Below are 27,350 nucleotides of genomic sequence, written 5' to 3' on the forward strand. Positions count from 1 at the left end.
GGGCGTGGGCAACAAACAGCGAAACAGTCGGTAGGACGGCGAAAATCCTATGGGGTGATCCGAATCGTGAGAGGACGAGGCTATTACTTTAAGGAATTAAGAAGGAAGTCAGTATAGCTTTTGGTGTCAAAACGGGACACATAGGACTACGAGCTCACTTATGCCAAATCGGTGCGGCAAGTGATAGCATGTGGTGAAGATGATGAGACGTTGGAGCATTTCCTATGTCATTGCCCGGATTTCGCGGCTGAAAGACAACGATCCCTAGGTGGGGACACAATACCAAACATGAGCCTACTTAGGAGAGTGGTATGGAAAACAATTAAGGATTTTGTAAGTATCACGGAATTCCTAACTTAAAATTTTCTTTTTCGAGGTTACTTTTTAGTTTTTAGAGCGCACAATAATCCGATTCCTGCCTTAGGTGTATGACCGCAGTGGCATGGGGATATTAATATCCACACCCTCTTTTCAACCTAACCTTACCTAATATTTTATAACCATTTAGCGAAGAAAAGTGGATTTGAATAACTTTGACATAAAATTGCACCGTTTTGTAATATAGAAATCCTCAAATGCAATAAGGCACTAAAACGGTTTTCAGAAATCTCACTCCCTAAGAATGTTGAGAAAATTTTATGTTTAATTTTTTAAGCTATAAAAAATTTTCGACAAACCAATTTTCCTGCAAGAAATTACCTTATATGGCGAGAAAAATATTTCTAACTAGTTTCATTTGCTAACGCATACCGCTTTCCTAACTCGAGCTAAACATGTTCTACCCATTCGTTGTTAATGGGTTAAGGGAACGTTTTATAAAAATTATATCTACATGTACCCTTTTTATACCCACCACCGAAGGATGGTTGGTATTTATTATCCGATTTTGCTGAAATTTGGGACAGTGAGTTACGTTAGGCCCTTCGACATTATTCATAAATATGGCCCAGATCGGTTCAGATTTGGATATAGTTGCCATATAGACCGATCCTCCGATTTAGGGTCTTAGCCCCTTAAAAGCCACATTTTTTATCCGATTTTGCTGAAATTTGGGACAGTGAGTTGCGTTAGGCCCTTCGACATCATTTGTCAATTTGGCCCAGATCGGTTCAGATTTGAATATAGTTGCCATATAGACCGATCCTCCGGTCTAAGGCCCATAAAAGCCACATTTATTATCCGATTTTGCTGAAATTTGGGACAGTGAGTTGTCTTAGACCCTTCGACATCATTCATCAATTTGGCCCAGATCGGTCCAGATTCGGATATAGCTGCCATATAGACCAATCCTCCGTTTTAAAGTCTTAGGCCAATAAAAGCCACATTTATTATCCGATTTTGCTGAAATTTGGAACAGTGAGTTGTGTTAGGCCCTTCGACATCATTCATCAATTTGGCCCAGATCGTTTCAGATTTGGATATAGCTGCCATATAGACCGATCCTCCGATTTATGGTCTAAGGCCCATAAAAGCCACATTTATTATCCGATTTTGCTGAAATTTTGAACAGTGAGTTGTGTTAGGCCCTTCGACATCATTCGTCCATATTCGGATATAGCTGCCATATAGACCGATCTCTCGGTTTTAGGTCTTTGGGCCATTAAAGGCGCATTTATTGTACGATATCGCTGAAATTTTGGGACAGCGAGTTGTGTAAGACCCTTCGACGTTTTTCTTTAATTTGGCCCTGATCAGATCAGATTTGGATATAGCTACCATATAGACCGATCTCTCGATTTAAGGTTTTGGACCCATAAAAGGCGCATCTATTGTCCGATTTCGCCGAAATTTGGGACATTGCGTTGTGTAAGGATCTTCGACATTTTTCTGCAACTTGACCAAAATCGGTCCAGATTTGGATGTATTAGCTGCCATGTAGAACGATATCTCGATTTAAAGTCTTGGCCCCATAAAAGGCGCATTTATAATCCGATTTCACTTAAATGCGACACAGTGACTTATATTAGGCTTTTCGACATCCGTGTCGTATGGTTCAGATCGGTTTATTTTTAGATATAGCTACTAAAATATTTTGTTAAACACTATTCAACAATAACTTGTACTTATTAGTATTTGGTATACTTATTTTTATTTCGATATTACTGCTATGGGACATAAGATATGCAATTTTCACCGGATTTTGATGAAAGGTGGTTTACCGACCGAGGTGGTGGGTATCCTCCTCTTTATGAGGAGGACTACTACAGCAATTTCCATTAGTTTCATAAAGGTATTGTCGTTCGAACTCGGCATAAAATAGGAGTCCCTTATCATAGAGCTTAAACTTTAATCGGACTGTACCCATTGATACAAGGGAAATATCCCCTGTTCCTTAACGGAATGCTCATGAGAAATTTAGTAGAAGTATTATCGACAAATAATTTAATATAAGCTGAGAAAGTTGCAGTAAATCAATCTGAAATCATTTACTTTTGTGTATTGTTCTTATACAGATCATTGCGCCTACAAAAAAAACCAACTCCAAGGAAAAAATAATCCATCATCATTTTATACCACTTCAATGTTATATTGAATTTGTATTTAATTAATTTTTTGTTTTGTTTGTCCTTCTTCTTCTCGTACATTATGACATGATCAAACAAATATTCCGAATCTAAATGATGCGCCGGTATTCTTTTTTTTTTTGTTTTTTTTGTTAAAAATTTGCAAATCTTACAGATCAAAAATGGAAATGTACCCTAAAAACTAATGAATATATCATCGGTATGTATGTATGTAGGGATGTAAGTGTGTTTATGTGTTTGTTAACAAATGTAATAAAGTATCCGAGGTGGTCTTAGAAAAATATACAATACAATTGCAGTGTGTAAAATAATAAAAATAAAATATTGTAACACTATTAGGGATTGTTTTGTTGATCCTTCAACTGTCGATCGATAAATCCTCACAAAACACAAAATGGCGTTTTTTTCATAAAAGTAGGGATAGGTGTATGTATGGTGTGCGGATGTATGTTAGTGTTTTAAAAATAAAACTAGGAGTGGAGACGAATGGAGATGAGATGAGTTGTTGAGTGAAAGAAGATAGTATAGAGATTGTATGTAGATACACGAGATATTTTACATGGAGAGTCAAGTTAAACACATGGTAATTAAAAAACTTCGTTGCTTATCCGGTTAATGGTAATCTCACTAATATTACACTGTATACAATACATATTAATAATAATTGTAATATTAATAATAATTATAATAAAAATAATAATAATAATAATAATTATGAGAAATTCTCAAGTTACAAACAAGATTATCACGCTGTTATTTTAGCATTTGGCAAAAATGCTTTCATACAAACAAATTTTGGACTATTTCATTTGTATTTGTAATGATGTGGGTTTCTTCCTTCTGTCAAACCTCAATCATAAGCACTGTAGTAATTGCGCAGATTTGAACAATCAGTTAGGTTGTTGTTGTTGCTGTGTTTCTATTTTTGTGCCAGTTTCTATTCTTATGCCACTATATGACTATTCTTGTTGAGATCTGTTAAAAGTTCAGCATCTAGGTCTTCGGCTTCTAATAGATCTGTGCAGGCATCGCCATTGGGCAATGCCAAACGATTTGGCGTATGATTGGGTGCATTGGTGACCACCACCACTGGATTGTCTATGGAGTTTTGTCTTCTTTCGCGCTCCCGCACAATATGGGGTGCTTCATTGAATTCATCTAACTCATCCATGCCTAAAGCGAATGGGTTTTCTTTGATCATTGAACAAAAAGCAAACGAAACTGTCTGAAGCCTACCTGCATATTTTGTGCCTGTCAAAAGCAAATACTGTCCCGAACGATTTGGCCACAATAAACCTGTCATCACACAATAGGCCAAACAGTCCGCCGAATTTGTTATGCCCAACAACAATTTGTAACGCCACATGGGGCTGACTTGTAACGCAACTATGGCCACTATTGGCAGATAAATGAACCACACCAGACTAGAAGCTCCTAAATGTAAAAGGAAATCCAACTTCTTGGATGAATGCTCATACTTCATAGTGTTTCTTAGTTCGTACAGGAACCACAGCATAAACGAAGTGCTGGAAAACAAAATGGGGACAATTAATAGGTCATTTGTCTGCGCTAGGAAGGGGCAGAAGTACCGCAATATGAGAACAATCCAACCAGGCCATGTTTGATATTCGTCTACGTCGGAGATTATGTCAACTTCGGTCTGAAAGAAAAGATTTTCTAGAGTCAAGCATTTTCAGGGGTATTTTTTTTTGGTCCGATAAAAGACTTCAACTTACTCTGTTCCAATAGTAGAGGAACACATGAAAAGCACAATAGGGCACCCATATGCTCATCAGTATGATCCAACCGGTACGACTGATTTGTTGACGCGTCACGGCCCACCCCTTGGCCAATAGCAGCAAAATTAACATGAACGTTGTCTGGCAGAACAAAAAACCAAAACACGAAATTATACTACCAACCTTAAAGCTTTGAAGCGTCGCTCGCACTTACCCTACTAAATATATCTAAAATATCACCGGATGTCTGCAAATTTGGTTGTCCTTTGCCATTGCTGGCAAACTTGATGAGATGTATTGTGATTAGCACTAAACTTACAAATTCACTAAGCAGACTTAGGGTGAATAGCTTTGTGACGGGATGTTTTTGCAAACGCACTGCGTATATTTGCATCGGCAGTAGGATGATGTAGACCAAAAGGAATATCAAATACATTTCCAAAAGATTCTGCTGGTCGAAGGAAAATTCGTACGTCAGGGGGTGGGCAGCTGAGTTGTTGGGATGTCCGTTGACCACATGTATATCGTAATGCAGTTCGGAAATACTGTTGTTCAAAAATGATGCAGGTGCAGTCAGAGAATCATAGGAGTGCCATTGGCACGTTGTGCGATTGCGATAACAGGCCACAAGGGCCATGTACCAGAACCTATAAATTAAATACCATAATAATTACTGTGGCAAGGGCATGACAATACCGAAATCAAATAAACTCAGAAGGAAAATAAATAACAAAAAAAAAACATTTGGGGGATAGGAAAAATAGAAAATATGCAAAGGCGATCCTCGTCAAGCTCATTTAGGTAGCCAACTCGTTCCGATGCAAAGGACCAATCGCCGCGGTAACAGGGTGGACATTGGTAATTTAAAGGCCCCAATAACTAGCCTTGTCATATCAAGCATCATAGGCACTCGGTCATAGGCACTGAGACTCTCCACTCGATACCGCTGTATGTCCGCGAATGCTGTTACAGCTACTCCGTATGGAGCATTTCATTATCCGCAACCTGTGTACGCTTAGCTAAACCATCAGCCCGCTAGCTCGCAGCTAAGCTTCTCGTGACAGAAACGAACACCGCACAGATCGAACCTCAATGTTCCAGCATGTGTGGTGTTCATAGCTATCCCGTGCCGGGTTGGATCACCCTTAAATAACCTTAACCATCAGCAAAATGAAATTTTCGCCTTTATATTTACACCTCCAGATTTCTGTACTTCATTAAAGTTTGTTTTCATATGCCTATTAGTTAAGCCCATACACTCTAAGGCACTCCAATCCAACAGCACCCAAAATCATTAATTTAAACGGAGTTTATATAAGCTAAATTTATGGCTAGAGCATTTTAGTCAAGGGCAGCTATTGATAATGTCTTGTCCACTGTCAAGTCGTCTAGAACCCAGACAAAAGGAATAAAAGTACCTCAACCACTACCAGCGACGTGGTAGTCACAGATCGAAAGAAATAGGCCATGCTATTCATTTTTTTCGTACATTTCAATCGTCAATTCACGCATCATGCATAGAGCGAGAGAAACATTGTCGCATCCATGGCCTCTTTGATCGTTGTGTAAAGTTGCAAATGCTGTTCGCAGCGTCAAATCGCTAAAGGTTTTTATACAGTTGAATATATCCATCTTGAATATTTTATAATTGTCGATCGCCGTACATATTACTCAAGGTGTTAGCAAGGTAACGACCTATCCTATCGAGAGCTTTCTATAGGGTTCGACTTGCGGATATTTCTGAAATCCTCATCATATCCTGCAGCTTAGACTAAAATTCTTATTGCAAAGCTATTGAATCTCTAAAAATCCAGCCGAGAAAAACTAGCCACGCCGCATTTCGTGGAAATTAGATACCAGACCTGGAACAAACCTTCACTTGAAATCGGATACCAGACTCGGAACCGTTTACAGCCCATTTTGGTAGACGACTTGTCGTGCATCCATTGACTGAATATGCGAAAATCAGCATTCTATGGAAAACAAGAAAGCTCCCAGCCGAAGCAGAAGCACAGAGGGGTCCAAGATGTAGCTGAAGTCATACGAAAGGCCATGCCATCAAAGGCTATAGACTCAGATAGAATATAAATTACAATGCTCACATGAAATTCCAATAGGCGAATCAAGAGTCAAATACTTGACGGACACCCCAATCTATCCATCAAAACAGGGATACATACCGAACAAGGTGAGTCATATTGACCGATCTCCCTATTATCTCTGGTCGATAAGACACTTGAGGCACTATTGCCCTGTTTAAATTCTTCCCTACTTCCCATAGACCATCAGCATAGATTCAGGACAGCAACGGACTGAACCAAAAAAAATCCTTGTGAACGAACTGAACTGGCAAAAGCATTTGAGACTGTCAGTCAAACCACCCTCTTTAATGAAATCATCATCTCCCATCACCCCAAGTAAAGACGTGGAGATAATATAATACGCGGATAACTTCACTGTCCTGGCGAAGGAGTCATTTTCCTGCACGAAAAAAACTGTCACACTATTCGCGAAAGTGGTTTCAATTCAGTCACAGTCGATGGACAAGAAATTCCAATCAATCCCATGGCAGCCGGTTATATGCACCGGATTGAATTAAGCAACGCCAACGTGGATGCGTTAGTTATCACGAGAAGCTCAGCTGAAAGCTACCGGGCGCGTCCACACGATGCGGATTAGAGGTATCGAGTGGAGATTCTCAGTGAAAGGCCGAGCGGCACCGGTTCTTGCTTAAATACGGAGTACCTATGATGCTTGATATGACAAGGCGAGTTTTTTGGGGCCTTTAAATAACCATTTGTCATCCCGTCCCCACAGCGATCGGTCGTATGGAAAGGAACAAGCTTACTTTACAAGTAAGCAATTTTCTACCTCCACATGAAAAGTGGCTACAACAACAACATGAGTGAGCCGTACGCAATGGAAAAACCTTCAGATCTATCAAAACGTAGCCCGTGGTGATCCTTAGGTGATCACCACGGGCTACGGATGACAAACATCACCATGGATACAATGTGCTACGTAAGAATTGCACACGTAATGGAGTTAGGGGATTGTCCTTATTGGTACACCATTCCTTGGGCCTAGCGCACAAACGCGATACAGATTGGAGGTGCTTCAAAGATTTCTTCTGGATAATAAATCCAAATAAATCTATATGAAATCATTCAAAGATAGTAAAATTTTCTATAAACCTTAATTGAATTTCCTCTCTTCGCAAACTTAGAAAAGCACTAGCAAAAAAAAAGTATGTGGTTTAAAAAAAAATGTGCTACTTTTTTTCATTGTCAACGAAATGGTCAAGTTCAAGAGCTGTTTTGTAACAAAAGTTAAGCGAAATCCCACAAACAAACCCCTCTCCCCCCGTTCAATCCAAGGAGCGTAATTAGCAAAACTCGTTTATCAAATGCTTTTTAATATTCAAATTAATAACCTCTACATAGAAGATAATGCATGTATTTACAGGTAAACATTTATCAAAACTTGTTGATAAATTTAGAATTGTTTTTCTACGAACTGTTTGCCCATCCATCCATTCTCTTTTTTCGGCTACTGCTGTTATGCATACAACAATCGACGTCATTGAACGCCCGTTACGTTCGCTACATCTAGCGGGCGGCAAAAACCATACCCATTTCGCTTTCTTTCGATCAGACATTAAGGTGATATCAACTTGATTTCAATTATAAATAAAAATTCAAATATAAAAGTACTCGAGGAGACTAATTTTGCAGCCATTGACACATGTGACGTCAGACGCTGGTATTTCATGCTTTACAATAAAAATACATATCGCTCTCGGAAGCAGTTGTTTAAACATTGCAATATTTTTATTTAACCGCAATAGTCTTGGTATTGGCTCCAGAACAGTATAGGGTCATTAACGCTTAAATTCAAAACAATTCGCATAGCAAATCGTTGCTTATCTCCCGCATATCAGTTGATAGCAGAAAGAAATCTTCAGTATGTAATCTACAGCTATGAAAATTCAAAAGAAGTATGACGCAGAATTAACCATAGTTCCCAATGGACTACCTATTCACCTAAAATGTCATTTTAAATGTTTATCACATTGCTGTCACAGTAGCAGTTCGACGGAAATCTTCAGTCAAAAAGAAAACACAAATCTTTTCTTCTTATCTTATCTTAAGGTTTGCAGTGATTTGCCCAAAACACCATGGCCACGTGTGCTTGCCAGACAAAATAGAAGTGAACACAACAATATGTGATGTTAACAGATGAACAACCTGATGACCCTTCTGCCAACTAAGAACAGGTGCCAATTGGCATAGACCATCACCACGGCTAAAACATTTGTCGCTGAAGGCTAATAGTCAATCGAAATAAAGAAAATCGCACCACTTACCTCGGTTGTGAAACCTCGCTGATAACGTAGGTGAACTGATTCCCCGTTATCACATTTGTGGGTGCATCTTCATCGGCGCACAGATGTCCCCAAGGGCATGGCACACGTCTCAGGAAATCCCTCTTGCCGTGAGGGTTGCAATCCACATCGTAGGCCAGCAGTTGGACATTTTTAAACATATGTTGACATGCCAGTTCACGCCCGTATATACTCAGGCTACGGTTGTGATAAAAGTCCACAAAGGTTGACTTGTCCAGCACCGCCAGTGTCACCGGCTGATGAAAATCTCTGTGGGACGTGATATTTCCATAAATGTAGCCAAACGAATCCTGAGGGCGATGAGATTCCGCTTTTTGGAATCCAAATTTGACTAAGAATTTGAAAAAATCTTGAGTGTCGAAGGAACCCTGAAGGCGTGTGGCCATAGCTGTGTACTCATAGCACCAAAGAAAGGCTAGTAGATGAATTATGTGTGGTGTCCTCCCTTTTATATTCATTTTGCTCTCTTCTTCTTCGTTGACTTATCCTGTTGCCAAAGTGTTCATGAAAATCACTGCACACGTTTAAATCTCTTCTTTTTTCTGAACATTGGCTCACAAGCGTATCACTTAGTTTATTGTTTATATTCAGCAATTGTATATTCAATAATTATTAATTAACTTAATTCTATTGAACAGCATAAACAAAATTTACGTCTACGGGTCTATGCGAATTTTGGTTTGCAAAGTTGAAATATCGGGTACGCAATTACAAATACATCAAGTAACCACGACTCTATTGAAAGATATAAAAATATGAACACCTACCATAAGATGCGTGCACCTACAGCTACAAAAGGCTATTTACATTAAATGACTAATTGGCATATATCCATTGCCAATCACAACTAAAAACCTGGTACTGACTTCATTCGCAGCAAAAATGCCTATTCAATTATAGCGAAATCCAACGGACTCTATTCTTCACAAGAACACAAACAAAAGTCAAACAACAACACACAACTTGGACAACAGAATAGAAGCAGAGTTGATTGGTGACCATTTCGAGAGCATTTAATAGCATTTGCAATTATTTGAAGCGAAATTAATACTGACGCAGCGACATGTCGCCGCTAGCTCATAGGACCATACAAGATATATTGATTAACAAGTAGAGGCCATTGCTCAAAATCATATTGAGTACACTATCTGTCAAAATCAGTGATTAGTGCAACTCTGATTTTGTGTATGTTACTAGTTCGCGCCATCTTTCGTTGTTCGTGTGTGTTATGGTTTTTAACTATATTACACACACAGAACAAAAACTCGTTGACATATAGTTCACTGTTGCTGTTGACAGAAAGTTCACTGTTCCTGTTTACGGTGCACTACCTGATGTTTATGTGATGATACCACATCTGCTGTTTAAACTCATGTTTACTCTAGACCTAAAATTCACATTGATTTGTTTTGAGATAATCCTCCAAACCCGTTTATACTACGTTTCAAGCGATTTGCATTGGTCAACAGGGATGTTTTTCCCCAGCGTTTTTATTGTGTTCAGCAAATATATTGCGGTAAGCAATTGAATTGGTGGTGGGATTTTTTAGAAATTGTCAGATGTTGCGAAAAAGTGCTGCCCAAAACAAAAGAAACTAACCGGTATTCAACACAAACGCAGTGTTCCATTTGAATTTCGAAGGAGATTTGCTGCAAATTTCCTCAAATAAGTAAAGGGTGATTTTTTTGAGGTTAGGATTTTCATGCATTAGTATTTGACAGATCACGTGGGATTTCAGACATGGTGTCAAAGAGAAAGATGCTCAGTATGCTTTGACATTTCATCATGAATAGACTTACTAACGAGCAACGCTTGCAAATCATTGAATTTTATTACCAAAATCAGTGTTCGGTTCGAAATGTGTTCAAATTTTGACAAATTTTGTTCAGCGATGAGGCTCATTTCTGGTTGAATGGCTACGTAAATAAGCAAAATTGCCGCATTTGGAGTGAAGAGCAACCAGAAGCCGTTCAAGAACTGCCCATGCATCCCGAAAAATGCACTGTTTGGTGTGGTTTGTACGCTGGTGGAATCATTGGACCGTATTTTTTCAAAGATGCTGTTGGACGCAACGTTACGGTGAATGAACACATTTCGAACCGAACACTGATTTTGGTAATAAAATTCAATGATTTGCAAGCGTTGCTCGTTAGTAAGTCTATTCATGATGAAATGTCAAAGCATACTGAGCATTTTTCTCCTTGACACCATGTCTGAAATCCCACGTGATCTGTCAAATACTAATGCATGAAAATCCTAACCTCAAAAAAATCACCCTTTAGATTTGCCCACACTGAAAATGCATGGGAAAATGCAAAAAACTTTTAAAATCCAAACAAAGCTTTTGCCGTTCTAGTGGGATTTGCGTAAAACTCTGGAATTAGAAAATTTCATCAGCTGGCCTTATGATTTTACCTTGTATAAATTTGCCTAGCAATAGACGTTGTTGTCAACCAAGGCGGATTTATAAACGTGGTCTTCCGCGAACAGCTGTTAACAGCCGGCCAAGTTTGACGGTGTTAAGATGTCAGATTTTTATTTGCATTCTCTTTGTTGTCATCTTCTTTCTCAAATATTCTCTGCTCCTCTACCCACACGTATATACACACACACAAATTTCTTTGAGTGTGTTGGTAAAACGTCGATCAGCTTGATGGCGGTTTGCACAATATGATTTGTGGTTGTTGTACAAATGAGACCACCTTGATTTGCGATTATGAGGAGGAGAAGTCATAGACGTTTGAGCACCAATTATGAGACTGCTCTGAAATTGCGAGAGTAGGTGCAGTATTATGGCTACACAAAATCTATTTTCCTGTTTTAATTATTTTGATGCAAAAGTCTCTTCCCCATTCTGGACTACTATAATTCTAAATTGCATATTGGAGGGAGCTTTTCCAGATCTCCTGGCGGTTGTGTAAAGCATGTTGGCTCCTAATCTATATCATTTTAATGTTTGGCATTGTACTTCTGCGCTTTTGAATCTTTCGGGGGCGACACAATAGACCTAAGTTCCCTGAGTGAAACTGATAGTGAATGAGGTTGCTAGACGTGTGCCATTATGTACCCTAAGTCTAAAAACGATAACAGCAGCAAACACAATTTATAAATTATTTATTTTGAAGTTTATATTTTTGTATGGCGAATTCGAAAATAAGTTAACATATCAAATTCTCTCAAAAGTTCTAATAAAATTCTTATTTCATCATTGTCATTTGTGCAGTGTTTCAAAATGATAATCCCGGAAAACAAATGTTTTCAACGGTGAAAAGCGAACAGCCATAAGCCATTGGCTTCCGCGTGAATTTCTTATGAAGTGTTTACGTTACGATTTTCTTACTAATCACGCTGAACAGAAATAATTAAGTACCCACTATAGAGTACCGAATAACATTAGTACTCGTCGTCAATAACGACGCGAAAGTGACATAAAGAGCATAGAGTTTGTTGTCATTTGCGGTTTTCTTTTAAGTGATGAAAATTTTAAATTCAAATTGGTAAACTAGTTGTGTCGCTAGTGATTTCCTTAGTTTTGTCCAAGAGCTATCAATTAAACCATGGAAGAACAATATAAACAATTAAATAAGGAACTAATTGAACAAGTTCAGGAAATGAGATTAACCCTTAAGGATTATCGAGATGAACTTGTGTTATCACGCTCCAAATGGTTGGAGTATCAGACAAAGTATAATAATTTAATCATCAAATGTAGCGCTATGGCTAAAGCCCATTTTAAGGGATTTCTGGAATTGGTGGATCCAAAATCATCCTACTTGTCGTATCTAAACGGCGAAATGCCCAAAGAGAGAAGCTCATCCAGGAGAAGTTCTCGTATGGCAGAAGAATTGAGAAGAACGAGTTCTATTGTACAAACAAGAAGGTCATTTAACTCTGTCTCGCCCATCAGTTTAACTAGCAGGGACGAAGAGGATGAAGCAGAAAATGGCAACGATTCAAGGCAGACACGCTCAGGAGATAGTGTTATAAGAGAAGAGGATGAGGATAACGAAGACAACGAGGACTTGTCCACTATTCCGCGGTGGGTGTAACATACATTGAAAATATTTTCACAATATGTAATATAGAAATTTCTTTTTAGAAGTAGTATACCAACAAGAGTTTCGATCAATGCCACAGTAGGTGAGTGCTCCATGGAAATTGAAGACGTTGAACCAACTGGGCTATCAGAGAGCAGACAAATTGAATCTGATGAAGGCGAAACGATGTAAGCTAAACCCTCATGGAATATCCCTCAAATTTAATAGTACTAAATGTTTGCTTTTCCAGTGCAGATGATGAATCGCTTTTGATTGAAAACAGCGAAACCAATGATTCAAGCGACAACAATGAAATGGCGTCAGAACCGAGCACCAAGAGTACCCTACGGGATGTTACCAATGTTATTAATTCGCCAGCAAAAGATGTAATTAAAGCTAGTTACAGCAAAAACACAGCAAAGCGTGGATCTAATCGTAAGAATTATGTTACCCTCAGTAGAGGCGGTAGGGGCCCCGAACGAAAGAAAAGCGATAACATTGACATTCGACCATCTAATGCCTCCTCAATGGAGGAACCTCGACAGTCTCCACATATACAGAGACGCATTGAATCTTCCTATCGTGTCATGCATCATGAAGGTGAGTACAAAACAATATAATAAGATTGGGCCCAAACAAATGCTGTAAAAATCTATTTCAGTTCGCTTACCGATCCAGTCGCTTAGTGATATCTCAATAGAGAGTTTCCAAGTTGAGAATAGCAGTACCCCGGTAGTTAGAGGCCGTAGCAGAAGCAGAAGTCCTGCAGCGTCGGATAAAAGTACTAGTTCAAGGCCAAGGCGGGGCTGCACGCCGTCGTCGTTTGCAGAGAAAACCCTGAACGCCAAACTTCGGAATGAGACAGACGAAAAATCACTTGTAAAAAAAGGAAAAATATCGAAAAAGAAGAAAAAATAGGATTTATTGCAAATTTAAGAACTTGTTTTTGGGTTTTTTTTTATTTCTTAAGCTTTTTTCATTACTATTGGGAAACAGATTGTACATGTTACTTGCCAAATAATATATTCTTACCACATACTCACTTGATTTTGAACAAAATTAAACAAAGACTTTGCTAGTTGATATGACGTAGCATACACGACTTTTTGACAAGATAATTTTTCACTGAAACTTTTGCTATTAAAAACTTTGGTGGAGCATAAGAAAGAATAGATTCATTCGTTATTTTAAAACGCTGGTTTTATTAAAGCATTAGTATAAGGAAAACCCCTGTAGTAAACATTTACAGCTTCTTAATAAAGAAAATCGCAAGAGTCCTAAATGGATCCACAATATTTAATATGTATAGCGCGTGTGTTATTATTATCGGACAAAACTTTTTTGAGGTATCATTGATTGTTTTTTGTGAAACTGTTCCATATTCCAATGCAAGATTGGTACTGCAACTTCACATACCTTGAATCTGAATCTACTGTATTCACATTCAGTACCCACAAGATTTTCCTTATGTAGGACAAATACGAATAGAGCGCCTTATAAACGGCATACATTTTCATATGTATGTACTTTTTTTATAGACATATTTCTACATGTATGTTCGATTTAATCGAATTAATTGCAATCCATTCCAAAATCCGTTTTTTCACATTAAATTTTTCATGCCTATCACATGATGTGTATAACTTTCAGTGCATCCACATTTGAAAAACATATGAGAATACATATCGTGTAATATCAGCTTAATCGGTTGTTGTTGTAGCCACATGTGCTTGTGGAGGTAACGAGCCTCGCCAAGTTCCATAAATGAGCAAACTCGTTCCCATCGCCGCAGGAACGTTATGGCCATAGATTATTAAAAGGTGCCGATAACTCGCCTTTTCACATCGAGCTTTATAGGCACTCAGTATTTAAGCAAGAGCCGGATCCACCAGGCATCCCACAGAGACTCTTCACTCGACACCTCCGATTGTCCGCGACTGCAGTTGCAGCTACTCCGTATGGAGCACAGCACTCCACTATTTGAAGCCTGTGGACCTCCCTGTTAGCTAATAGCTAAAGCTGCTATAACACCATGTGTTTATCTTATGACGTCATATTTTGCATTAATTAAAAATGAACACGTTATTTTTTCAATTACAACGTGCATTTTTGTTGTCAATCGGATGCAAGCAACCTAAAAACATCTACAAGTGCGATACCAAAAATTATGAATCGTATGTAAGTTTACAATTTTGACATTCATTATGAATTGCAAAAGTGGCATGTCATAAGACAAGCTCATATAGTGTGACAGCAGTTAAGCTTGTGATAACGATAAACTCTATACAGATCGAACTTCAAAATTGCAGCCTGTGTCGTCCTATTGTTATCCCTGTCGGGATATTAATAGGTTTGTTCGCGTACTTTTCCAGTATAAGTAAAAACTTGCAGGAGAGTAAGAGCCATTTTACTCACTTAAAAAAATTTGCAAGCAAAAGTACGCCAACGACTTCCAGTAAAAATTTACAAAAAAAACAGCTGACTTTTGTTTTGGTTGGTATTTTATCTGCTTGCTTGGAAAGCAATATCTTTAAAATAAACGAGAAAACATGTTCAAACTGTAATAACTATGGTTGACAAATGACAACATTCTAGCAAATTGTCCAAAGTCTGGCGAACACATATATAGGAGCTATATTTAATACTGAACCGATTTCGAGCAAACATCTCAGATAATTTGGTAGTCGTCGTTGTGCAAAATTTTGGCAAGATGGGTCAATAAATGCGCTTGCTGCGACTCCAAAAGTTCGGGCGATATATATATGTGACCTATATATAATTCCGAACCGATTTCCAAGAAATTCACCAGTAATTTCGAGAGTCAAAAGAAAATCCTTCCTGCCAAATATTGAGAGAATCCGTTTACAAAAGACCATTTTATTGCAATATTACTGAAAATCGGATGAACATATAAATGTGAGCTATATCTAAATCTGAACTGATTTGACATTCGTCGAGGAAAGCGTTGTACGAAGTTTTGGGAATATTGGTCAATAAATGCGCTTGCAGTGGCTATAGGAGTGAAAATCGGGCGATATATGTATATATAAGAGCTATATATAAATCTGAACCGATCTCCATTAAATCTACCAGTATTGACGAGAGTAATAAAAAAATCCTTCCTGCATTATTACTGAAAATCGTACGAACATATATATGGGAGCTATATCCAAATCTTAACCGATTTTTTTCCAATTTCAATAGGCTTCGTCTCTAGGCCGAAAAACATGCCTGTACCAGATTTTAAGACGGTCGGATGAAAACTGCGACCTGTATTTTGTACATAAATTAATATGGACAGACGGACGTACAGACAGACGGACATAGCTAAATCGAATCACAAAGTGATTCTGAGTCGATCGGTAAACTTATCAATGGGACTATCTCTCTTCCTTTTGGGTGTTACAAACAAATTCACTAAGTTATAATACCCTGTACCACAGTAGTGGTGTAGGGTATAAAAATGCTGGCGATATTTGTAAGGTATTTTCCTTAAATAAACGTAAATTTATTGAGCCGAAGCTACGAATGCCATCCGTGGCGTCAAGTTGGGCAAAGCGCTGGTTCCAGACAGAATCTCTACACTAATGCTGAAGAATACGGATCTGTCTCGAGTCGATTACCTTACAACTGTCCTCAGTCTATGTGGAAAATGGGCAGTCTAATCCCGCTACTGAAACCTGAAAAGGACACTAGTAAGGGAGAGTCGTACAGACCAATCTCCTTTATCTCATCAGTAGCGAAGACGCATGAGGGACTACTCCTCCCGCTCCTTTCGTTGGACAATTTCCATTCGCCGAGCATCAGCATGCATTTCGAAGGCTGCATAGGACTACAACGACTTTATATGCCATCACCGTATACAAAAGTACACTTGTTGTGCTGACAAAGATGCCTTGGACTAACCATCTAATAGTTTTGGCCACGACCACTGATGTGGGGCTAAGGGAGTTTTCTATTTGGCCATGTGGCGGCTACGGACACTTTGTTGTCATTGAAGACATCTGTATCCTGTTCACAATTGGCAGACTAGTTTGCACAAATCCCACTCTGCGTGAACTGCCCAGCTAGATCCACTCAATCTTCCCTCCTTAACAAATTCAAAGGAACGGTGTTGGTTTCATCGTAGCTCTCCGATGAGGATGATTCCATCAAAACACTTAAGTGTTATAATTGCTCTTTTCTTCTGGAAGGATACAATGTTTAAATTTTAAGATTTCCCAAATAATTCCGCACATTTTGTACCTTCGAGTGTAGAACATGTTACGAGGCCCCTATTTGCGGCCAAAAATGATTTGGGCACCGGCTAGATTTCGTCGCCTTATCAGGGGAGGTCCCATCCCATCATCTTTCGCCCCGGGGTCGTATCAATAAATAAAAATGTTCTAACAAACTAGACAACACTAACACACAAGCACAGATTTCTTCCTAAGTGGGAGGTAGATGGAAACCTCCAGTCGCCCTGCCCTACCATGGTCATGTGGACATCCCCTTCTTCAAACATGATCCCTGTATCCCGCTCAAGCCACCACACCTACCTCACGTTGACACCCCCCTTATATCCACAATTTAGCACAACATATTTCTTTTTTTTTAAACAAGTCACAACATCATAAATTTTATTTAAAATATAAAGGCCTAAAACTAACGCAATTCGTATTAAGATTCCTGTCTTTCTTTTATCAAAATCATCAACAATAAACTGACAGTACTGAGTTTTAACTAAATTATAGCATTAAATCAATTAACTTAATCTTCTAATTTTTAACTTTCTTGTTACATGAAACGAACACTGAACACTAGAACTTGCAAAGAAGGATAATCAAATTAATATAAATAAAAACGGTTAAGCCTGGCCTACCTAAGGGAGCTCTCTTAGAAGGGACACACTGTTGGGAATAGACACCCTACAAACGCGTACTCATGAACGTTTTGCAAATTCTATCACATAAAAACAAGTAAAAAAAAAACGTAAGCTAAAACTTAGGATATATGAAAAAAATATAAAAAAATGGTCAATAAATAATAATGTAAGAAATAAATATGGTGGTAAAAATAAAGTAGAAGGTAGTTCAAAAATCAAAATATAATAATCATGTCAATATCCACATACATAAAAAAAGGTAATGAAAAGTTTGATTACTATTGCATTATAACCCCAAGGTTTTAATCTTTCGGTATCATCTATTTCGGGAGGAGAATAAAACGTTTCGTCATCAGTCGAATTCGCCTTTTCAAAGTAAAGGTTAGTATGTGTGCGTGACTTCATATAATTTCAAATTCAAAGTCGTTGGAGGTGTTCAACTGGTGGTACCTTTTGCCATCACCAAAACAAAAGTGTACGGCCGAATACAAGCAACGATTCCGCTTTCCAGAGATAACTGGGATAGTTCCCCTAATTTGGATAGCCTGATGGCAACAATTGTGCACCTCTGGATTAACGTTGACCAACGATTTTTCATCCAACCAAACCTCTCGGTCTGGACAACAACGGACGGAATTTCCTCTCTCGCCCTCTTTTGGGCACAATAAACTAAAAAGCGGCCTACCTTTATAACCACCAGATGAAACGGTGGCGTTTGCGGTAATCACCGTTCAATGTGTGTTTCTGAATCGGGGGGAATTCACTTTAGCCTTAACCCAGCCACTTGCACCAACAAAAATTTCGCCTCCTCTCGTCCAGGAGGCTTTATTTTATCTTATTTGGTATCTTTATTTATTTCTCACAGTCTCGATTAAAACAGCAAAACGACTTATGTCGACACACAAAACACCCACTGGAATTTTCTCTTCCTTATTATTACTTTACAATTCAAATTTAAATACACATCTCTCAGATATAATGTCATGCACTTTTCTTTTCAACTCACGCCAAAATGCCTAATTAACCCTCTTTTATTACTTTGTTCTCACTCAATCATAAAAATTAGCCATCTTGAGTTAATAGCCATATTGATTTTATGCATTAACTCCGGTTTTAGAACATTTGTAACCCAATAGCTAACATTTAAATTCTCTTAAATCTTTTCGTTTGGAGCGGCTACTTTATATGAATGAAAACCGCTTTATCGTCGTATAGCCGCCCAACAACAATCTCACCCAGTGTAGTAATTCGCCATATGCAATGGCAAATAACATACGCAATGGCAACTCTACGCGTCAGCTGGGCGAAACCCATCTGTTTACTTCGTGGCTCTTGGTAGAAGGCCATAAGGTAATATCGTTCCATCATTTCTCCGCAATTATTTATTAATATTCCTTTCTTCCTCTATTTTCAGGTACCGGGAAACATGCTACGGTGGCCTGCCTGATGCCGTGATTGCAGGTTTATGAAACCCATCCTCTTGGGTATGGATGTATTTCATAAATCCTGACAATCACTTGCATCAGGTCTGCAATCTCTCGGCAGGTTCCCCCTCGCAGAGCTGGGGTTAGCCATCGGGCCACATATAAAAAAGGCAGCCCCAGTTCTCCAACGTTTGCCCGGGGAAGCCGCCGTGAAATAAACACCGCTTCCCCCAGCCTGTAAGAATGGGATCCAGTAATTGACCATTCCAACGAGGGACAATAAGAACAACTGAAAACAAAAAAAAAACTTGCGCATGGCAGACCACACGTTCACATTGCTGTCGCTGGTCTGCCGAACGGTGTGCCCAAGTTAATCCCAACTCCTCCTGTCGCAGGAAGGCACTAGGAGTGGGGAGTGTGACGTGGAAGTCGGCCGCCACGCAGACGTAAAGGCCTCTTTATAGGGGACATCCACGCCAATTTTTTTTTTCCTCTGGCACGTGGTATACTAGGGTGTCCCGCAACAAAACTCCTGGCCTGACAAGAGATTCGCCGGCAGGGCTGGTGTGCGGGAAAATCAGAAGTGGTATCGAAGAGTTATAGTGCAACGTGGGGAACTCCCACACCCTGAATCAAAGCCGGGTATCATGAATAAAGTCAGGGAAGTACCGAAGTCGCTCACTTGTCCCAAGGTCACTTTACCCTCTAGTATCTCGTTATAGGTTTTGGCTGATCCTAGCACTACATTTGCATATGATAAGAAGTTCGGAAAGTTTGGGGTAAGGATTGGCATAAAAAAATTAAAGTCAATGAATTGAATTAGGATCGCGAAAACAAATCGGGGTATAATTACTAACGTAGTTGTATAATTACAAAAAATGTATAATTACGGAAAAAAGGTGTATAATTAAAAACGAATTGTATAATCACGAAAATTTGTAAAAGTCGGACAAAACAAACGTATAAAGGAAGAAATAATCGACTAGAATAATCAGGTACTCAATTTATGTACACAGATATCTTTTAATATTGCACTATAGGTTTATATAAAAGTAATATTAGGACGAATACAACATAAAATCAAAATTTGTCAATCTTTAAAGCTATTTGTATTCTTAACCTAATATCACAGTTTGTAGTCATCAATACTAAACCTATATTGCACTATATTTGAATATCTTTAACATGATACGTACCTAACGTCTTGCCTTGTAATGTTTCAAGTTCATACATGTTATTGCCGACAGGTCTAACGATTCGACACTTCAAAAACTTCTTACAAAATTTGGCATTACGATCTTTAGCAAAATCAGACGAAACAGTATTACGGCGATATACTTCTTGACCGGGTAGGAATCTAACGACGCGTGCTCGTTTATTATACCTCTCAGAACTTCTTTCATATGCCTCATGCATTTTCCTTTTCACCTTCTCTCTGATCATTTCCAATTTATCCGGTCGCTGTAAATCAGATATCTCATGATCGGACATGGATAGCAATTTCCGTGCCAACTTATAGTCCGTGCCATTAGAATACATCTCGTAACCGAATAATGAAAAGAAAGGGGTTGCTCCAGTTGCCGAATGGACTGATGTTCTAAGAGCGCACTCGATCTCCGATAAGTAGAGATCCCAATCTCGATGGTCTTCATTCAAATATGTCCTTATGGCCGATATGACAGACTGATTTACACGTTCGGAAGCATTGGATTGGGGTGAGTACACTGCGGTTCTCATATGCGTTATTTTATAAGCAGATATCATATCTTGAAAACTTTTGGATATGAATTGAGCACCATTATCGCTGTGGATCACCTCCGGTACACCAAATTTATGAAAAATTTCACTTATTAAAAATCGAATAACATTGGCAGCAGTAGCATCACGCATAGCCTTCAAGAAAGTGAATTTGGTGAAGTGATCCACAACGACAAAGATGTACGCATTACCATTCTTAGATCGCGGGTACTTCCCCAAGAAATCAATATAAAGCTTTTGAAATGGCCTATCCGTAATCACTTCTTGTCCAATACTGGGTCTCAAATTCTGATTACAGGGCTTCGTCCCCTTACAGACCTGACAATTCTTGACAAATCGTTTAACTTGGCCCGCCATATGTGGCCAATAGAAAAACCTTCTGACTCTTTCTAGCGTCTTCGTGACTCCACCATGAGCGGTTGTTAGAGTATTATGGGCTTTTTCAATAATAGCATGGGCAATACCGGACGGGATCCATAACTTCCACTTACATTCCTGTTCCAGTTCCTGGTCAAAAATGGTTCTCTTATAAACGTATCCATCATCAATTTTCAAATCTGGAAGTTTATCCTTGTTTTCGGTTATGGTCTTTATGAGGTCGAGGTATTCCTCGCTTTCGAATTCTGTTGTCTCAAAATCAAGAAGTTCTTCTGATATCTCTTCAATCATGATATCTTGGGGCGCCCTGGACAACATATCCGCAACAACATTATCTGAACCCTTTCTATGTTCGATCTCAAAATCAAATGGTTGGAGTTGGAGTGACCAGCGCGCCAGTCGACCACTAAGATCCTTTAGGGTCATCAACCATTTAAGACTGGCGTGGTCAGTTATGACGGTGAATGGCATCATCTCCACATAGGGTCTAAATTTCTTGATAGCCATCACCGCCGCTAGGCACTCCTTCTCCGTTACGCTATAATTCCGTTGGCATGCGTTCAATTTCTGCGAATAGAACGCTATAGGGTGCTCCTCCTTCTGGTCATTCAATTGATAGAGAACGGCGCCGATACCATACTCCGATGCATCGCATTGTATAAAAAATCTTTTCGAAAAGTCAGGGTGGCGCAAAACTGGTGCAGACGTCAAAGCCTTCTTTAAACTCTCAAATGCCTCAATGGCCTTTCCAGTCATTTCAAACTTCTTTGCCTTCTTGAGAGTGTCGGTTAACGGTGCTGATATTGAAGCAAAGTCCTTAATAAACCGTCTGTACCAGCCCGCCGTACCCAAAAAGCTCCTGACTTCCCTGGGGCTTCTCGGTATCTTGATCATCCGAATCGCTTGTACCTTATCGGGGTTCGTCTTAAGCATGCCATTTCCAATTATAAAACCTAGATACTTGAGCTCCTGGAAACAGAATTGAGACTTTTTTAACCCAATTGTTAAATTAGCCTCTTTAAGACACTTAGCTACTTCCTCCAACAGTCTTAAATGCTCATTGAAATCGCTAGAAATTATCAATAAATCGTCCAAGTATATAAAAACATTTTCCTTGAGGCGCTGTGGAATAACTCGGTCCATAAGCCTACACAAGCGTTGGGCCGCGTTACATAAACCGAATGGCATCACTCTGAACTGGTATAGAGGACGTCCAGGCACCGTAAACGCTGTGTATGGCTTACTTTCCTCGTCAAGTTCAATTTGCCAAAAGGCATACTTTAGATCCACACTGCTTATATAATATGTCTCATCGATTCGGCTTAGAATGCCATCAATATTTTGAAGGGGATATGCGTCCTTCACAGTTAATTTATTTAATTTCCGGGCGTCTAAGCAAAATCGATTTTTTCCAGGTTTCCTTACAATAGTGGTCCTGTTGCTCCAAGGACTGTTGCTCTCCTCAATAACCTTCAGACGGAGCATAGTATCTACCTCATCATAAACAAGAGCCTGTACCGCTGGAGACATGGGATAATATCTATCCTTAAATGGTGCAGCACCCTCAATCAATTGAATTGAATGTTTTTCCAGGCTGGTCTGACCAAGGCCCTTTTCCTCAAAGGTATCGAACTTAGCTACTACCTCCTTCAATCGTTCGTTCTGATCATCACTCAATACATGGGGATTCAGTTTATACACCTCTCCCTCCTCTATCAAATCCCTTTGGACCTTATCGATGTCGATTTGAGCGACTTTAATAATATCCGGAGCCAGCCGAAATAGTTTCCAGAAATCAATTCCGAGATATAACTCCTGATCCAAATCTGGGCATAGATAAAGTTCAAGTTCATGTTTTTCCTCTTTATATAGGATTTCTAATTTAATCTTTCCTAGTACTCTGTACTCTTTTCCACCGGCAGTTCGAACATTCGAAAACAATTTCTTTATGTCCAAGCTTAATTTCTCTATGAACTCTCGGCAACCCTTCCCTAATACACTGACTGAGGCGCCGGAATCTAAAAGGCCTTTAAGTTTAATGCCTTGAACCTCCACCTCTGCGTAAGGTCTGGGGTCCATATTTTGACTTACATGTTTGATTGACTCTAATACATTCTTGAAAATCTTTCTTTTTTTCTCAAATTTTACGCGCACTTTAGGCGGGTTTCTTTTATTCGCAGTTACAGAATCCAATTCAAATATGCGTGATCTAATCTCGTTATAATTTTTCTCTCGAGTTTCTAGTGGTATATAATGTCTTAATTCAGGTTTAAAATTTAATTCATTTGCTTTAAAAATGTTATTTATTATTTCATTCTTATTTCTATTTTTAGATGATGATGCTATTTCTCTGATCTGGGGGAATTCAGGATTGGACGTGGCCCCCCGGCATACTCCACGCCCTGATTCAGGTTTCCCTGTTTACAGGACGGGCATTTGGGAGAAATAGTCCCAGGTTTTCCACAACGGTAGCAAAACAAATTTCTTTCTGTGGAGTCGCAGTTTCTGAAAGTGTGGCCTTGTTTCTGGCAATTCCAACATAATAAAGTTGGTTTCGTTTTTCGGATGAACTGTATGGCGGATACTTCCTCACATTTAGAAGATTCGTGGTCACATTCGGATGAACCTTCCGCGTATATTTCGCTGACCTGACGAATTGGCCGAGATGGAAGTACAGGTCTTATTTCCCTTCTTGGAAAATTCTTCTCCGCTTCATTGCACTCTATTCTCAGCTGTTCAACGGACGAAACTTGAATGGGGTAAATAATTCTCGCTACACTCTCTTTAACATTTTTCTTTAATATCTTCATCATATCATATTCGGATATAGGTTGGACTAACTTAGCCCTAATCTGGCCCATAATATGGAAAAATGTATCAATAGACTCATTTGGTTGTTGTTTACGCTGAGCTAATTCTGTCACTATTTCAAAATTGGATCTGGTGGATTGATATTGGCTTAACAAACTATGCTTCAAACTGGGCCAATCCGAAAACTTATTCGTTTTCAGGGATAGCCAATACCATGACTCGGCTGGACCGGATACTATTAAAGAAAAATCCCTTAATATCTCTGCCCATGGAATATGGTACTGTCCCTGAAAGTATTCAAGACGATACACGAACTCTTCAACGGAAATACCCCCTGAAATGCCATCAAACCTTAGTCCCAACTTGTCTATTCGCACACGCTTATTTTCCCTCAGTGTATCATTCGGAAAATGACTACATACTGAACCTGCCACAGAATTGCCATTGGTTGGGCGGTTGCCATTATTTCCTGTTTCTGGTGCAGACAAATTGTCCAAGCCCCCTAAGCCAGAATTAGATGCCGGTGAACTGGGTACATTCCGATTCAAGGTAAGTTCAGTTAACCTTTTTACAGCCTCTGATAACTGTCCTATTGTATTCTTCAAACCACCTAATTCGTTCTGGATCATACAAACATTGTTTTCGAGGGCTCTTTGTTGCCTAAGGACCTCTACATTACCATTTCCTGGCGGTTCAGACCTGGCCCCTCCAATCGGTGTCCCACCAGCTGATGGACCCGATGTATTGTTGTTGCCTGTCCCCGATCTTATTGTCCCAGACAAATCGGTGATTTGGCTTGTACTAGCCTGGTTTCCAACAGACATATCGGTAACGTATCTACTTCTTTTCTCTTCACTTTCTATAAATGAATTATTTGCATCAAAACTTTCAGGAATTTTTCTCTTTTTCGCCTGGGATCGAGTCTGAATGCTCATAACCTTTCTCTAATTGGACAATAATTTTAACGCCTATATTAAATTATTAGTTTATTTAGAGTATTTATTTTTCTCTTATCTAGAACACATATATTATATTCGGGGGTTTTACGTGAGTAGTGGTGGGTACGGGTTATATTATTGACTCTCTTTCGAGCACCAGTCTGAAATCTGGGAAATCAAAATTAAAACAAAACAAAATTTTTTTTTTTCGTGCTTTCGACACCAATATCTTGCAAATGATGCCAATTTCATACCTATTTGCCTGATACAACGGACCTCTAAATCCTATCTAGAGCGGCTATCAGGTCTAACATAGATCTGGACACAACATTAAACTGTAACTAACACTACACAAAAATAACGACACAGTATGCTTAGTGCAAAATACATTTTCACATAAAAAAGTATGCCACTAAATCCTCCTGTTGTTGGATTATTCACGTCCTCCTTCATTTCCAGTTTTGAAGTATCGGCTCTTCGTACAACGGACTTTTGAAATTTCCAAAACGGTTACGAAGCTTTCGAACCTCTCCACTTTCCAATCAGGGTTCAGTGTTGGTCTATTTCTTTAATTGAAATGGGCTATTACTTTGTGCTTTGGTGACCTACACAAACATAATTAACACAACATTTGACAAAAATGCTGAAAATCTTTTATTGGGCGCCATATTGTTACGAGGCCCCTATTTGCGGCCAAAAATGATTTGGGCACCGGCTAGATTTCGTCGCCTTATCAGGGGAGGTCCCATCCCATCATCTTTCGCCCCGGGGTCGTATCAATAAATAAAAATGTTCTAACAAACTAGACAACACTAACACACAAGCACAGATTTCTTCCTAAGTGGGAGGTAGATGGAAACCTCCAGTCGCCCTGCCCTACCATGGTCATGTGGACATCCCCTTCTTCAAACATGATCCCTGTATCCCGCTCAAGCCACCACACCTACCTCACGTTGACACCCCCCTTATATCCACAATTTAGCACAACATATTTCTTTTTTTTTAAACAAGTCACAACATCATAAATTTTATTTAAAATATAAAGGCCTAAAACTAACGCAATTCGTATTAAGATTCCTGTCTTTCTTTTATCAAAATCATCAACAATAAACTGACAGTACTGAGTTTTAACTAAATTATAGCATTAAATCAATTAACTTAATCTTCTAATTTTTAACTTTCTTGTTACATGAAACGAACACTGAACACTAGAACTTGCAAAGAAGGATAATCAAATTAATATAAATAAAAACGGTTAAGCCTGGCCTACCTAAGGGAGCTCTCTTAGAAGGGACACACTGTTGGGAATAGACACCCTACAAACGCGTACTCATGAACGTTTTGCAAATTCTATCACATAAAAACAAGTAAAAAAAAACGTAAGCTAAAACTTAGGATATATGAAAAAAATATAAAAAAATGGTCAATAAATAATAATGTAAGAAATAAATATGGTGGTAAAAATAAAGTAGAAGGTAGTTCAAAAATCAAAATATAATAATCATGTCAATATCCACATACATAAAAAAAGGTAATGAAAAGTTTGATTACTATTGCATTATAACCCCAAGGTTTTAATCTTTCGGTATCATCTATTTCGGGAGGAGAATAAAACGTTTCGTCATCAGTCGAATTCGCCTTTTCAAAGTAAAGGTTAGTATGTGTGCGTGACTTCATATAATTTCAAATTCAAAGTCGTTGGAGGTGTTCAACTGGTGGTACCTTTTGCCATCACCAAAACAAAAGTGTACGGCCGAATACAAGCAACGATTCCGCTTTCCAGAGATAACTGGGATAGTTCCCCTAATTTGGATAGCCTGATGGCAACAATTGTGCACCTCTGGATTAACGTTGACCAACGATTTTTCATCCAACCAAACCTCTCGGTCTGGACAACAACGGACGGAATTTCCTCTCTCGCCCTCTTTTGGGCACAATAAACTAAAAAGCGGCCTACCTTTATAACCACCAGATGAAACGGTGGCGTTTGCGGTAATCACCGTTCAATGTGTGTTTCTGAATCGGGGGGAATTCACTTTAGCCTTAACCCAGCCACTTGCACCAACAAAAATTTCGCCTCCTCTCGTCCAGGAGGCTTTATTTTATCTTATTTGGTATCTTTATTTATTTCTCACAGTCTCGATTAAAACAGCAAAACGACTTATGTCGACACACAAAACACCCACTGGAATTTTCTCTTCCTTATTATTACTTTACAATTCAAATTTAAATACACATCTCTCAGATATAATGTCATGCACTTTTCTTTTCAACTCACGCCAAAATGCCTAATTAACCCTCTTTTATTACTTTGTTCTCACTCAATCATAAAAATTAGCCATCTTGAGTTAATAGCCATATTGATTTTATGCATTAACTCCGGTTTTAGAACATTTGTAACCCAATAGCTAACATTTAAATTCTCTTAAATCTTTTCGTTTGGAGCGGCTACTTTATATGAATGAAAACCG

General features: G+C 38.8%; 2 protein-coding genes across 2 annotated transcripts; one reads left to right on the forward strand and one right to left on the reverse strand.

Moving 5' to 3' along the window:
• Positions 1 to 2,500: 2,500 nt before the first annotated feature.
• Positions 2,501 to 9,362, reverse strand: LOC106083164 (integral membrane protein GPR180). The gene is made up of 6 exons (XM_013246023.2): positions 8,631 to 9,362; positions 4,479 to 4,911; positions 4,262 to 4,405; positions 4,115 to 4,185; positions 3,762 to 4,051; positions 2,501 to 3,698 (listed from the first exon to the last, which is right to left on the reverse strand). Exons 1-6 carry the CDS (start codon positions 9,125 to 9,127, stop codon positions 3,469 to 3,471), a joined length of 1,665 nt encoding a protein of 554 aa, XP_013101477.1. The 5' UTR covers positions 9,128 to 9,362; the 3' UTR covers positions 2,501 to 3,468.
• A 2,740-nt stretch (positions 9,363 to 12,102) lies between these two features.
• On the forward strand, positions 12,103 to 14,001 carry LOC106083161 (uncharacterized). Its single transcript, XM_013246018.2, has 4 exons — positions 12,103 to 12,708; positions 12,769 to 12,894; positions 12,957 to 13,306; positions 13,368 to 14,001. The coding sequence occupies exons 1-4, from the start codon at positions 12,227 to 12,229 to the stop codon at positions 13,622 to 13,624; spliced, it is 1,215 nt and encodes a 404-aa protein (XP_013101472.2). The 5' UTR covers positions 12,103 to 12,226; the 3' UTR covers positions 13,625 to 14,001.
• The last annotated feature ends 13,349 nt before the right edge of the window (positions 14,002 to 27,350 follow it).

Source organism: Stomoxys calcitrans, chromosome 5, assembly GCF_963082655.1.
Source record: "Stomoxys calcitrans chromosome 5, idStoCalc2.1, whole genome shotgun sequence".
Taxonomy (NCBI): Eukaryota; Metazoa; Arthropoda; class Insecta; order Diptera; family Muscidae; genus Stomoxys; species Stomoxys calcitrans.

Coding starts and splice junctions, on each gene's coding strand:
- LOC106083161 (XM_013246018.2), top strand. CDS start 12,227: ATGGAAGAACAATATAAACAATTAAATAAGGAACTAATTGAACAAGTT. Junction 12,895..12,956: donor TCTGATGAAGGCGAAACGAT/GTAAGCTAAACC, acceptor TTGCTTTTCCAG/TGCAGATGATGAATCGCTTT. Junction 13,307..13,367: donor TCGTGTCATGCATCATGAAG/GTGAGTACAAAA, acceptor AATCTATTTCAG/TTCGCTTACCGATCCAGTCG.
- LOC106083164 (XM_013246023.2), bottom strand. CDS start 9,127: ATGAATATAAAAGGGAGGACACCACACATAATTCATCTACTAGCCTTT. Junction 4,912..8,630: donor AGCGAGGTTTCACAACCGAG/GTAAGTGGTGCG, acceptor TTTAATTTATAG/GTTCTGGTACATGGCCCTTG. Junction 4,406..4,478: donor TTTTAGATATATTTAGTAGG/GTAAGTGCGAGC, acceptor TTGTTCTGCCAG/ACAACGTTCATGTTAATTTT.